The sequence below is a fragment of the Crocodylus siamensis genome, chromosome 3 (assembly GCF_052110815.1).
Source record: "Crocodylus siamensis isolate JL-2025a chromosome 3, ASM5211081v1, whole genome shotgun sequence".
Taxonomy (NCBI): Eukaryota; Metazoa; Chordata; order Crocodylia; family Crocodylidae; genus Crocodylus; species Crocodylus siamensis.
Genome location: NC_143397.1, coordinates 141,347,449 through 141,362,777, shown reverse-complemented (window position 1 = coordinate 141,362,777; position 15,329 = coordinate 141,347,449). Strand labels below are relative to the sequence as shown.

The window sequence follows — 15,329 nt, the reverse complement described above, 5'->3', positions numbered from 1 at the left end:
TGTGAAGAGCCTGGCACCTGACAGACTAGACTCAGCCAGAAACGCCACCCATCCAGGGGAGCCTGCAACCTGCTCACCCTGGATCACAGAAAATGAGGATTGGCAGGGGCCTCAGGAAACCATCTGCTCCAAACAGGACCTTCCCCAACTAGATCATCTCAGCCACATGCATTCATGAGTGAACCTGGCACCCGACAGACTAGGCTGTGCCAGAGATGCCACCCATGCAGGGGGCTGGGGGGGGGCCCTGCCACCTGCCCACCCAAGACGCATCTGTGAGTGAGCCTGGCACCCGATCGACTCTGATCCCCGCCTGGCTTCACGCTGGCAGGGCTGCCTGCCTCTCTCAGGTGCGAGCAGCCACAGAGAGCCAGGCTGCAGGGGTGCCTGGGCCCGGGGAGTGCGGGGGTGGGCGCAGGGGGGCCCTACCTTGCTCACGACGTTCTGGACAAGGCCAGCGCGGATGCGGTAGTGCCACTCCTGGCACTGGCACTCGCTGGTGTTGGGCAGCGGGGTGGTGGGCGGCGGGGTGGTGGGCAGCAGGGCAGGGAGCAGCGTGCCGGGGCCGCCGCTGCTGTTGCCGCTGCCGTTGCCCGGCGGCCCCGGGGCGCGGGTCCAGTTGCCCTGCCCGTCCGCGGCGCGGCACCAGAAGGCGGGCTGGTCCAGCAGGAAGGAGTCCGAGAACTGGCTGAAGCCGATAAGCAGGGCCGGGATCCATGTGAGCAGCACTAGGGTCCTCTGATAGCCGCCGCTCAGCCCGCCCAGGAAGGGCAGCACGGAGCCGTCGTAGTCCAGCAGCAGGGCGCTGCAGGAGCCGGCGGCCGGCGGCAGCGTCGGCAGCGTCTGGATCTCCGCCACGGCCGGACCCCCGTCCCCGTCCCCGCCCGGCAGCGACCCGTTCTCCTCGGCCGGCGCCCGACCGCCCCCCGCCTCGCGGCGCCGCTCTATCGCCATCCGGGAGCCGAGCCCGGCCTCACATAGAGCGGCCGGGGGCGCGCTCACGCCGGGCAGCCCCCGAGACCCAGCGCCAGCCCCGGGCTGCGGGTGGGCGGCCCGCGCCCCCCGCCTGCAGCCTCACGAGCGCGGCACGCTAGCGCCGCCCCCGCCGTCCGCCAGCGCCGCGCATCTGGATGGGCGCCGGGAGGCCGGAACTCGCCGCCGTGTCCGCGCCGCGGCCGAGGTGCAGGTAGCAGCAGCGGCGGCACCTGCTCCCGCCACGCACGGCCCCGCCGCCCGGCTGGCAGGCAGGCAGGCAGGCTGGCTGGCAGGCAGGGAGGGAGGGAGGGAGCAGCCGCGGCCCCGCCCCCGCCCCCGCCCCCAGCTGGCGGAGGAGCCTGCGCTCAGCTGCAGCCCGGCGCGACCGCTGCGTGACTCCGTGTAACCCAAGCCGCCCAGCGCCCCCCTCAGCGACCCGGCGCGCGCGCGTGTGTGTGTTACGTGTAGTCACACACTGCGAGGCCGGAAGGGACCTGGGAAGATCGGCGGGTCCGGCCCCCTGCGCCAGGCAGGAAAGAGCTGGGGGGCAGGTGGCTGTCCAGTCGCCTCCTGACGGGGGGAGGGGTGCGGCGTGTGCGCGCGCCAGCGGTATGGACGTGATGTGCGTGCGTGGTGCAGGCAGGGGGCGCGTGTCGTATCGGCATGCGGCCTGCACGCGGCCGGGCTGGAGGCAGCGCGCTGTGTGCATGCGGCGGCACCTGAATGCGGTGGGAAGGGGTGGGGGGGATGCGCCTGTGAAGTAGGCCACGTGTTTGCAATACATGTATGTGGTGAGTGCGCAATGTGTGTCTGCGGGCATGTAATGGATGCAGCCCGTGTGCAGTGTGCATGATGTATGCGCAATACCTGCGCAGTGTGCGTGAGGTGTGCAGCATGTGCATGATATATGCACAGGGTGTGATGTATGCAGTGGGCACATAATAGCTGTATGCCATGTGTGCCTGTGATGTATGCAGTGCATGTGCAATATCTGCATGCTCTATGTGAGAGAGAGGTGTGCGATGTGTACATAATGTGTACACAGTGCATGTGTATGTGGTGTGTCCGGTGTGCGCACAGTATGTATGCAGTGTGTGTACCTGTGATGTATGCAGTATGCATGCATATATGTGCATGGTGTATGCGTGTGCACACACAAGTGTGGAATCCCATTTCTCTTGTCCTTTAAGATTAATCTCCCCCCAAAACACATGCACACACACACACTATTGAACACTTGACCAGCATTCAGCAACAAGCCTGACCTCTGCTGCAGTTGAAAGCTATTCAAGCCAAAAGAAAAAAAAAATTTGCTTATTGGGAATGTGAAGTTGGTTGTGTTTTTTTGGTGTTTTTTGTCTGGGGATGGGGATTTCCCCTCCCCCTGGATGAAAAACAGGGGGAGTTCAAATGAGATGAAGCTGTAGTGAGTTCCTTCTTGTTTCTTTCAGCCTCATTAAGAGGAGTCTGGCCTACCAATGCTGCACTCCAGAGGAGCAGGGGTGTAGACAGGGCTCTTTTTTGCAGGGGTTACCTCTCCTCCCACCCCTTGCTGGAGATGCATGAAGAAATATAAAAATAAAACAAATAGTTCACATGAAAATAACAATGTGGCATTATGGACCAAAAACCTGTACCAACATTAAAAACCCTATTTCTTTTTTTGTTGAACTAAAAGGACTGTTTTTACTTAAGTTTGTAAACAACAAGCATAGACCTATTTTTTGTGTTCAAGACAAAGGGTGTTAATTGGCTATTTCATTAAAAAGAGCACCTATTAAAAAATTTTTTCTCCCAACAAGGAGGGAAATGCAGCCAGCTCTGAGGTGGGGAAGTTGCAGCCCACTGTAATCACTGTATTAGATAACAATTGTTGTATTTGGCACCTGGCCTCCTAAATTAGAAAGAGACTCTTTCTGTGAAATATCCAAGCAACTCTGCCTTGAACACTACGGATGGGTCCATGTTTACAAGCTTAGTTAAAAGGTGGTCCTTTCAGTTCAACAACAGAGAGAGGAGCTTATTAAGGCTGGTACAAGGTTCTGGTCCATAGTGCTATATTGTTGTTTTCACATGAATTATTTGCTTTACTATTATATCCCTTCATTCATCTGCAGCTTGCTGGTAAAAAAAAGAAAAAAAAAGAAATGAAGAAAAAAGAAAAAGCTGTGAGGCCAAGTCACAACATTGTCCTGAGTGGTTCCAGAGGGAAGATAAGATAACCAGACAGACCAAGAACAACTGTGGGAGAGGCCTAGAGGGGCTGAAGGAAGAATCAGGAGCACGGCAGAATATCAAAATAATGGGAAGATACATAAGTGTAATGCCAGAGACAGATTAAAAAAAAGAGATGATGTTCTGTGTTACAATTAGCAGTTTAGATTTCTACTTGAAATACCTGTACACATAATTTACTTTCCATGATTAATGGTGGTAATTTCTGCAGCTGCATGCCTTTCAGCTGGGAAAAAACAAAGCTGGCCAGCTTTATTTTTGGTGGTTGTAGTCAAAATTCACTTTGTCCTCCCTGCAAAATTAAAAAAAAAAAAATTATTAAACATAGTTTATTTTTTCAAGTTACTTGGAGAAACAGCAGAAGTTTCAAAGTTGTGGAAAGCCATATTTAACAGAGAAAAGGCTAAACTCTTAGGACAGGGTATAAGTATCATACACAGTGGTGCATTTCATCTTGGCAGACCCCTATTGACTTAGGCAAGCATTTATTTTTATCTTCAGAAGCGGCAGATATTTACAGTCTAGACCAGTGGTTCTCAGCCTTTCAAAACTCAAGGCATCCCTCATTAGAAAATGCCAGCTCTTAACTTTCACTTGCTATTTGACTACAGAAAAATAGAGCAATTGGTCTCTTGCAGAGAACTCAGAAAGACCACAACAGGTCAGGAATCCACAGTGTTGAAAAGATTCTATTTGAAATCTCTCCTTTCATCTTGTGAAAGATGTTTACACACCTAACAGTGCTAGTATTGCATAGCACCTCGGGGTTCCCTTGAAAAGATTTCAAGGCACCCCAGGGTGCTTTGGCACCTTGGATGAGAATCTCTGATCTAGACAATGACCATGCAAATACTTGTGCATGTGAACAGCCTTTCCAAGTTCAGCGTGTAAAGTTAACTTTGGGCATATGAGCAAGATTAGGAAGCATCAATTACTAGTGAACTTTCAAAATCAACCATGCTCTCTGGGATGCTGTTGTGCTGTGCTCTTACAGAGCAAACAAGGTTCTTTGTGTAAATGTGATATCATTTATTAGACCAACTAAATAGTTGGAAAAATTGTTCTTTGCAAACTTTCAGGCACAAACACCCTTCTTCAGGAACCTTCCCCAGTCACTATAGAAAATGCTGTTCCTGCTGCCTGCTTCTTTACTACATACTCGGGGAAACCTGACATTTCCCTTCTGCACAGATTGCTGTTGATCCCTCTCTGAGCAAGCATCTTCTTGAAAAAAAGAAAGTGATTAAATGAAACAAATCTTTCCCATTGAAATAGCAATCCCTGACATTTCAGCAATTTAGGAATGCAAGGAGCTTGAAGGTGCCAGGGAAATGGAGACACTTTCCTAGTTAGTTAGAAAAATAGTTTTGTTTTGTTTTGAATAAAATAGCTCTAGCATTGAAGCAATTCAGTGACATTTTGTAGGAAAATAGCTTTCAGTGAAGAGAAGTGTTTTAAGTGTTCTGGTGAAAATTGGTTTTGATTTGATTGAAGAAATTCAAAAAAGTAAGCTATTTGAAATGAATATTGAAGTTGCATGGTTACAAGTCAGTAAGTACTGAAGTTAAGAATGCATAGGCAGGCTTAACTCTGCTTCTGGTCAAATAAATCATGTTCCATTACATTTCATCAGATAACAATTTTTTTTCAAAAAAATACATTTCTGACCTTAGAAAAATATATACCATCTCCTGAACCCTCCTCAGTATGTTAGAAAGAGTGGGGGAAAAAAAATCAATGTTACAAAAGAAATAAAGAAAAAAGGCCTCCTGGTTAACTCTTGTTTTGTTTACTTCATGCCTTATTTGATACATATACTAGTTTATTTTAAAATGTTATATTAGAACAATTTAACTTAACACAATGTAGTCTAGAACATCAGTGGTGCCAGAATGTTGTTTGGAGACCTTTGAACAGGAGGTGGCAAAGATGGTTTTGCATTCAGTTGATCTCTCCAGGGGTAAAAGGAGCTGCTTAACTCCTGGTGTAGCTTAGAGTAGTCTTAAAACTGCTCTCTACATTACATTCTGGTACAACAATCCTTCATCTCTTAAATGGGGGAAAGCAGAATACAGTACACTTCAATCATATTCTCTATACCCCTGTCATAACCCTAATGGCATGGGGACCTAATGGCTACATGCTGGGAGGATGTTGCTGGCTTCTCTGCTCCTTACAGCAGTAAAAAGGAACCTGAGCCAGCATTTGACCAGACATTGTAATATTTATACATGAAAGGACACAGTTAAATTGTCTTCACCCTTGTTTATTCTTAGCTTTGTCATTTCCTGACTTTTGGAAGTCCAGGCATATAATTTGGAAAAGCATTCACACAGAGTTCTGTTTTGCACAGCATTTATAGTAACACAATTCCACGTAACAACAGCAGCAGCCATTTTCTTTCCTCTATATAAGCTGTGCTCATAGCTGGCTTGTTACCTAAAGGAATTTGTATTGTAGAGCATGAAATGATTACTGCAGAATGAACAAAATTGACTTGTTTTGATGACTCATGAATAAAATAGCCTACAAAAGTATAAGCGTGTTTGTTTATGTTATGATAAGCTACCTGATGCATACTAGGGGAGTTTCCAGTCTAACAGTTAACACCAAATCAGCTTCTATGCAGATACCTAGGATATTCGAGGTTAGTCTCTTCTCTTTAGAATGTATTAGAGTTGTAAATTTTATTCTGGGGAAGCAAAACACCTAAGGTTAATGCCACATTAGAACTGAAAGCTTAAGTACTCAACTCTATTAAAGCTCAACATTTTGTCCCTTTTCCTTGTGCTGAATGAACTGTCTATTATTAAGGTTACCCAACATTTCTCCCATCACAGGAACCTTGCTTTTTTGCTTATGACTTTGTTAAATTCTAACAGTTTAGGGTGAATTCTTTTTATTAAAATAAATAAATAAATAATATGTCAAAACAGTTCAGCCATTTTTGAGAAAAAGGAATAGGAAAAGTCGCACTTTCCACATGCTTGGTAAAAAAATCTTAGATATTAGGATCCAAATTCCCTGAAGATTCTGTCTACACCAAGCACGTTCTAGCATGGAGCAACCCAGCAGTATTAACAGGTAGCCTGAAACATAGCAGCAACACCTGGCGGAGAGAATCTTTCCTCGAGGGTGCTGTGATCCTATTTGGACACCTAAAAGGTCAACACTGAATTGATTCAGTTTTTGCAGGTTAGTCTAAGCTGCACAGATTAAATTGAAGCAGAAATGAACAGACATTTACCCTTAATTCAGGCAATGCAGCCACATACCCTCAGTAACTCAAGCCAAAAGCTGGGGGTGCTAGAGCACAGCTCTCCAGCAGGTGGTCAGCATAGACTTTGTATGTGCTTCCACTTCCTGTTGCCCCTGAGGTCTCTGGGATTTGCAGCCCAGAATTATAGCAGCAGCACTCTGCAAGCTTGCTCATAATTTCCTCTTCCTGCTTTCAGGTGCCTCTGGGATTTATAGTTCAGAGTTGCAGCCAGCAGCAAGTTTAAGCAGGGGTAGGGGTGTTTAACCTCCCTTCCTGACCCCAGACCCTAGCCTGGGTTTGCTCAGGGGGGCAGTTCCCCCACACCTCCCCAATGCAGACTGGGCTGCATCCCCAGCTGTGCTTGCCTCCCCCAACTCCCTTGTGAACCATCCATCGCTGTTCCAGCTAGGGATCGGAGGGGCATGGCCAACACTACTTTCTGGAACAGACAGCCCAGCCCCCACAGCTGGAAAGCATGCTGGGGGACTAATTTAACTTAAACCAGGAAGGGGTCTGGGACAGAAGTTTCATAAACTGTTTTGACCCTAATCAGTTAAGTCCAATACTACATTCATCCAGGTTTATCTTAAACCAGTTTCAGCCATTTTGAAACTGGTTTATGTACACTGAGCTTATGTTCTGTTACAGGTTTAAATCAGTTTCTGATCACTTAAACTGGTTTATGGGTAACTTCTGTCCCTAGCCCTAGTGGTGCTGCTGTGCTGTCTCTGAAGAAGCTTCAATCACACTGCAGTTGCTTAGCTTAATTTTATTTTTTTTACAGACTTTCCTGACAGCCATTTTTATCCTGAATTTTTAGTGATAGTAAATTTACTGGCAGTTGACAGTCTTGCTGAATGGGTGGGACAAAAGAGATAGTGTGTGATAGGGAACAGATACCAAAGTTCATTCCCACTACAACACACTCCCCTTCAGATCCTGGAACTGAACCCAAGATTTCTGCATCTCAGCATTATTTTGCTGTCAACTCAAGTGGCACAGTTCTGTGCACTGGATATAAAATTCCAACCCCATTGATAACCTATGTGAATGTGAAGATGTTGCCACATGATGAAATATCAGGGTTTTTATAGCTTGTTGTTCTAAAAGTCTAGGAAATTACCTAATGTATGAATACATATATACGCACAAAACTATTTCAGATCTGCATTACTGAAGCTGTGAAGCCAAGTAATCTCAAGTTAGGAAATGCCATAATTAAGACTGTGCAACTTTAATTCAGCTCCTTTGTGCATATGCATTGTAATATAACCTTTAACTATTTTTTCTGCCAGGCCCCTTCCTTACTCAATGCATAAATGGATGGTGCTCACATAGGCATAGATCCTCAGTGACCTATATTAAGCCCTTTAAAAAATACCTTTGAGGATCTGGGCCTTTATGAGCAGCTATTCAATATTCCGTTTTCTCCTTATTGTTCAGTGTGGACTTAATGCACTGTACTCAAACCCAGCTCTCAGGAAGGCATTATTAATTTCCATATAAGCTATCCTGTAGAGTCTAACACTGCATTTTCCAAGTACTTAACAGATATTAGCAGATGTATTTTCACAATGCCTCTGTGAGATGATATTTTATTGTCCTGGATGGGAAATAGGGGCATGGATACATTAAGGTAAAAGTGCCAAATGATTTGGAGGTAAATCATTCAAGACACCTAAGAGCTGATTTTTCAAAGTACTTAGCATCGTGTGGTGCTTCATATTTTTAAAGCACAGCTCCCACTGGTTTCACTGGCAATTGTGATTACTTACCCTCCCAGTGTACCAAGTCAGCTATCAGGGAGATGACAAACACAGTGAGTGACCACCATTGAAAAGCTTACTTTATGTGACTTTCCTGGCACTAAATGGGAACTTCGTGGCAGAGGCAGAGAGAGTTCACACATCAGCCCCAGGTAAAATAATTAAATGATGGATACAGGACCTGATTAATTAAGAACTAAAGAAAGTTAATATAATCAAAGCTAATTAACATGGCTTTAAGAAAATAATTTGTCAGGATCTAACTCAATTTTTTACAACATTACAAGTTTGGTTGATAAAGATTAGTCACAGTAGAGACCATCGGTTTGGTTGGTCATGGTAGCAACCATCATGTTGTATAGATGCAGAGGAGTCTAAAGCTCAGCTACTGGTGATGGAACTCAGTACCAGCTGGCAAAACAGCCTAAAGAGTAGGGTACCTTAGCACTACTGTAGCGGCTGGTACCTGTGCCTCCTAGCATGATAGCTGTGATTTCAGGCTATACGTGCTCATCTGGACTTGTACCACATGACATTTTGATTGAGAAACTATGATGAAAAATTAACCTTGCACATATCAGGTTAATTAAAAACTGAATAGCTAATATGTCTCAAGCTGTGACTGTAAACTGGGAATTACCTTCAAGTGGGGTGGGTGTGGCTGATGGGGCCCTTCTAGAACTGGATATTGGCTCTCTACTGTTTAGACCTGGAAGAAAACCAAATTGTTACTGATCAAACACAGGGATGACTAAATTTTTGGGGAAGGGTAAGTAAAGAAGACTAGTTGCTGATAAAGAGCTGCATGGATTGCTTGATTAACTGGGTGCAAGCAAACAACATGCATTTTAAAATACACCATACATAAACTTTATACCTAGGCTGTCTACACCACAGCAACAGCATCTACTTTGTGTAGCTACTCTTGAGACTGATGTGTCTGCTAGTGGTCTTGTTGGCATACTTCCAGGTTTGGAACAGCTGAGCTTAGTAGCATCCCAGCTGGTGCATGTTGCTGCTGTGGTATAGACATACCTGTAGGTAAAAGAATGTAAGCCATGCTTCTGGGACTGGGGACTCTACAGTGGCCATCAGTAACTCTGAAAAAGACTTGCAGGTCATGGCAAATAACTATCTAAACAGGAGCTTCCATGTTGTGGTTATAAGAGCTAATATGGACAAAGGAATATCCAGCCAACCAGGAAGGTTATGCAACCCCTGTATTTTGCTCTGGTGTAACTTCTGGTGTCTATGATTCAAGAAGGATGCTAATAAGCTGGAGAGGGTTGGAAGAACAATCCCAAGAATGAGGAAAAGACTGAAAAAACATGCCTTAAGAATGAGAGACTGAAGAGGTTCAATCTGTTTAGCTTATCAAGGAGGAGGTTAAGGGGTAACTTCACCACAGTCTACATGTACCTACATGAAGGACAGACTTTTGATAACGGGCTCCACAGTCCAGCAAACAAAGATATAGCAAGATCCAATGGCTGAAAGTCAAATCTAGGCAAATTTAAACTAGAAACAAAGCACTTTCTTTTAACACTGAAGGTAATGAATCACTGGAACAGCTCCCTAAGGGTTACTGAGCATTCTTATTTGCCAAAATTATCAATTTTTAAGTCATGACTGCTGTGGGATTTCAATCAAGATGGGAAGAAATGTTCTAGTTCAAACAAGCATTAAATCAGGGAAAGTCCTATAATCCTGTGTCATTCTGGCTGAACACAATAGTCTTTGCTGGCTTTATAATCTGCTAATGCAGTTTCCTCTTTCTGAAGGTCTCCTGCCTTATTCACTATATGGTTATAAATTCTACAACAAATGAATTAGGGGTCCTATGGACAACTTCCTTCCTTACCCTGTTCCAAAAAATCTCCAGAGCAGGTCCATCCTGGACATTGAATAAGCCAGATGACCCGTATTAAAAATAGCCTGTGATAATGTCATTAAAAATGTTTATGTCTTGGGGTCCAGATTAAAGTCGCATGGGCAACATTAACTGTTGTACTCCTTGACTTGTGTGCTTGACTCTGCAGTCTTAATCATGTTCTTTTTGTGTAGTTATCTGTGCAATTATAAAATAGAATTATTGGGCAACGCAGTACAATCAGGAGCATCTCAAACTACATTATGTTCAGTAAGTCAGTATATATACATCTTTTTTGACTTGGCTTGACTAATTAGCTTAAAAATACAATCAGCCAAACTAAGGTGGAAAAAAAAAATCAGTCCAAAAATCCTTGAACGCTAACATTAAATACCCCAGCTGTTGGAGCTGAACTCCCATTTCCTATGGTTTGCAATAGTCTCCCTTTGATAGTGCACAAAATGAGATCCAATATTCAAATGTTGCCAATAGGAGGAGGGTAGGAGACAACCAAACAATTTCTTTCAGTAGCCACCTGTGAAGCTGAAGGCTATTGACTGTTTCTTCCTGGAGATTCTGTTATAATGGGAAAGAAGAGAAACCACCAGTTTCAGAGCTAAATAAGTATATTTTTTCTTGGTAGTGGGAACCATAGGCTAATATATTCAGAAGGCTACAGTCAGTTTTACTGTTGAACTTGATTTTGAAAGCTAAGCAAAACACAAACTGCACCTAGGATGTTTGTTGAGGATGATGAGAGTAAAGTATTTGGAGGATACCCTGAGGGAATGCAGTGACTCAGAGTACTGTCTGCAGACAGATAAATTACACCTTCCATGCAGGCTAACTGTGCCAGTCTACATATACACTACAGAAAGTAACCAAACAACCGTAAGGCCTCTGACTTAAAGCCTAATTGCCTCAAATATATTAATCACCATGTTCCAGCCTCACAGGACTAAACTGGCATATTTAATAAAAATAGAACCTATAATCACATCCTTTATTTACACATGAAATATTTCCATTCACATTCTCCAGGCCTTTATTGCACCTCTGAGTAGGAGACATGCCCAATGGATAGATTCTTCTTCCAGGAGAAACCCAATCTTCAGTTATTCATAGAGTCCTGTGGCAGGGAAGGAAAAGCTGGTTTTTACAGCTGAAAGCTGCAAATGGCAAAGCAGGATAATTAGCTAATTACTATACCTCCTTGGACACCAGAGATCTGCAACTAAGCCAGAAGTGTCTAATACTAGAACAGGAAGCTTTCTGAAAATTGGTAGCAAGGGTCTGTCTTCCCCCAACACTTGCTGGCACATGTACTCTTTTACAGTAGTCATGCCACTGTTTGACAGGTCAGGGCACAGTGATGGGCATGTTTACATGTAAAATTAATTTGATTGAAGAAACTCCAACACAGTTTGCGCTGGAATTTCTTGCTCCTGGCGCAATGTTTACATGTGCCCAGGACTGCAGCATGCTGAGCCAAGTCAGAGCAGCTCCAGCTGGCAGTCGATCTCACTGGGGGCAGGGAGTGTCAACCTGCCAACCTGGGGCTGATCTGACCCAACTCATTGTGCTGCAGAGGGGCTAGCTGGGGCATGAGGGTGCTCCAGCGTGTGGCTATCCAGCAAGCAGCCCCTGCACTGAAGCACCCTTGTGCCCCAGCCAGCCATGTCAGCCTCTATACGTGCACTAAGGCACACTAAATAACAGCAGCGTAGGATAGTACTTGTGTTGACAAGTACTAACCTATGGTGGTGTTTTATTACTTTACTGTGGCCTAATAGGGCTGCATGTGTAGACGCTGAGACTTACTGTGGAGCTAATTATTGAACTCAACAGTAAATGTCTCATGTAGATGCAACCAGTTTTGAGAAAACCATGCTGGGGACTTCTTTCATGTTCTGGAGCAAGGAGTTTTAGAATGAGGGATGGTGATTTCAGAGTCCCTGCTGTCAACAAGGACCCTTCCATCCCATAGAGGAATAGGACAGGGATGTTCTTGCCCCAAAATTCATACTAGCCATTCCTTCATAAAATTAGCCTGCAAGCAAATTATCTGGGTAGAAAGAATCCTCCCAACATCTGTGCCATGGCATGCCCCAGGACTAAAATGGCAGCTTTTCTGGATGTGTATTAACCTGACAACACTGAAGCCTGAAAGCCCATCCCTCAACCAGATATGGCTGGAGCAGTATTGGTATGAATCACCACATCCCTTGTCTCTCTTACATACGTTTCAGTTCTGATTTAGCAGCATTTGGGTAGTGATGGGATTCCTAGTGCCTTTCTACTCAGCCTTTCTTCTTGAGGCATCCAATAAAAGTGCCAGTCACAGTGGTGGACTTCCCTTTCCTGCAAAGGGAATGAAACCTGAAACTCATTTGGCACAGCTCAAATAAACATATCAGATAGCAATGACTATCTTTCCTGCCTTGGGTTGCGCTCACATTGGTGACAAGGAGGTAAATATTTGACGTTTCAAAATTGCTAACAGGCTGAACATTGATCCAAAGCAAATTATGTGCACTGGCACAAACTCCTTCCTGAATACACTGTGATGTTTGCTATGCCCTCTGCCTTGCACAACCAAATTTAAAAATGGCCCTCCATAAATACAACTCTCTGCTGAAAAATGGATGCAAGCAGAGAATGTCCATTCAACTTTATTTCTAGTAGTTCGATTTCCCGAAGTGCTCTGTAGAGTTAAACACTAGTAGCAGATGAGAGAAATTAAGAAAAAGGGAGACAAAGAAAAGTAATGGTCTTGACCATGTTGATGCTTGTGCTAACAGATGCTGTAAAGAAGGCTCCCACTCCAATGGAACCCAGTAAGGGGAGAAGAGAAGGGTGTAGGAATAAGAAGGCCCAAATTAAGGACTAGCAGGAAAAAAGGCGCTATTCAGCTCAGGATTTGGACTAAGACGTCTGCTGGTTTTGTTATCCAGAGTACAGGTAGCCTTGTAGGTTGGCTACCTATAAACCAGGCATGAAATAGATCTACAGCCTGACCTTTTATTGCTTGCATCCCAAAACACAAAAACAAACAGTTATCCCAAAGTTCATCTGACTACCCATGACAGCACAGCATTGATGCTCACGTATACTGGCTGGGGAGATTCCAGACATGGGAAGAAGGTGGCATGAAGATTGGCAGCAGCTTTTCTTGATTTGCTGAATTCTCCCAAATTCTCTCCAGCCTATGCCCTATATTTATAGATGGCTGGTTCTAGTATTCTAATAAATGCTCTCTGATTGGTTTCATTACATTTCTTTGTTTCACTGAAACTTTGGGGACAGGACTGAACCAGAGGTCTTGTGGACTTGAAAGGTGTCAGTTGGGATTTATATCCTTAGGAAAGTAAAAAGGGAGGGTTTCTTATCTCCTTCCCTTTACCACTGTGGAATGCTGTTCAGTACTGTCCTTTTTCTTCTTTACCTTAGTTTATGGTCTTCTCAGACAAGGCTGTTTTGTCTTTACAACTTATCTAAGATCTTAAAAATGCATAGAGAGAGAAAAATAGCATCTACTAAATTTGGTTACATCTATTTACATTTTAAAGATAAAGCTATAATACAGTATATTTGGATTATTTTAGGTATATTTTTCCCTGATAATGTCTCCTTTCAAGCCTTGTGTTCTGTTTAATTGGATCTCATTCCTGTTTTTTGCCACACATGTTGATTGTTTTCTTGACTTTGCTATCCAAACTGGTTGTCACTTAGAATAATAGAAAAATCAGGGCTGGAGGGGACCTCAGGAGGTCATCTATTCCAACCTCCTGCTCAAAGCAGGACCTTCCCCAACTAGAACATCCCAGCCAAAGCCTATTCTAGCTGGGTCTTAAAAATCTCCAAGGATGGAGAGTCCACCACCTCTCTGGGTAACCTGTCCCAGTGTTTTAGTACCCTCCTAGTGAGAAAATTCTTCCTTATATCCAACCTAAACTTCCCTTGCTGCAACTTGAGACCATTGCTTCTTGTCTGTCATCTGCCACCACTAAGAACAGTCTAGCTCCATCCTCTTTTGAACCCTGCTTCAAGTAGCTGAAGGCTGCTATTAAATGCCCTCTCAGTCTTCTCTATATAGACTAAGTCCAGTTTCTTCAGCCCCCTCACCATTTTGGTTGTGCTCCACTGGACCCTCTCCAATTTGTCCACAGCCTGTGGCGGTGGTCCAAAACTGAACACATTACTCCAGATGTGGCCTCACCAGTGCTGAATAGAGAGGAATTACACACCTTTTGCAGAGGTTCACTTTACAGCCACTCAGAAACAGGCTTTGGGGCCTTCTGCTTAGCCACATTTCTGCAGCTTGGCCTAGGCTCCTTGCGTGTGGCCAAGGCTGGCAACAGTTTCCTAAACTATAGTCTAATTTCAAAAAATTCAGGTGGGAATACTTATTTTCCACTCACTGTACACACACCAGGAATAACTGGGAAACAGATTATCAGATCAAGATAAAGGAGGAACATGTGGAATTCAATACATGGAGGTCCCTAATAATATTGGGATCCAACAGACTACAACAAAACTTTAAAAATGCTATCAGCATATTAAAACAAAATCATAATACAATATCAGATATTGATATGTTTTATATTCAAAGTGTTTCATTTTCAGTTAAACTCTGAAGTACAAATCTCTTAAAAACTCCTCATTTTCTAAAAGTCATATGGATTTGGCTATACTGTAGAGGGCGATCTGTCAGATTTCTTCATTCCAGGCATAGCCCAATGACCTAGGCCTCATCCATATAAAGGATTGAACCTTCTTTCCAGAACACAAGCAACATTGTCTTGTCCCTTATACCCCAACCTTAGAAACTTTTGCCTGCCTTTTTCACAGTGTTTTTTGGCTTGTTTCCAAGCATACTGAAGTCACCAAGAATGTTTCCATGAGCTTTGGAGTAACTCCAATTCATGTTACTAGTAGCAAAGGGCATTCAGTTCCTAATAGGGGCTGAGAATTTCACAAGATGAGGGCTTGCTCCTTTTTTAAAGAATGGTAAAATACAGCAAATTTAGGCTAAGTAATAGGACCCACAGCATATAAAAACCAGTCTATGCACTTACTGTACATGCCACCTATTTGAGGGAGGGCACAAGTCATCAGCTTTACTAAAAATTCTGTACTGGGTGACTTGCACTGAATTTACCACAGACTTTTCTTCTGCTGCTACCCAGTAGGCATGTCTACCCAAGATGTTTACTGCACA

The 15,329-nt window shown here is 44.3% G+C and overlaps 1 protein-coding gene across 2 annotated transcripts in view; it reads right to left on the bottom strand.

Moving 5' to 3' along the window:
• The window catches only part of SLC22A23 (solute carrier family 22 member 23), a 192,917-nt gene extending 191,651 nt beyond the window's left edge, over positions 1–1,266 (bottom strand). For both annotated transcript variants that reach the window (XM_090039359.1, XM_090039360.1), the window contains exon 1: positions 430–1,266. In XM_090039359.1, the coding sequence (XP_089895485.1) occupies positions 430–954 (525 nt within the window). In that variant the 5' untranslated portion in view covers positions 955–1,266. The remainder of the gene's footprint in view (positions 1–429) is intronic.
• Positions 1,267–15,329: the final 14,063 nt, after the last annotated feature.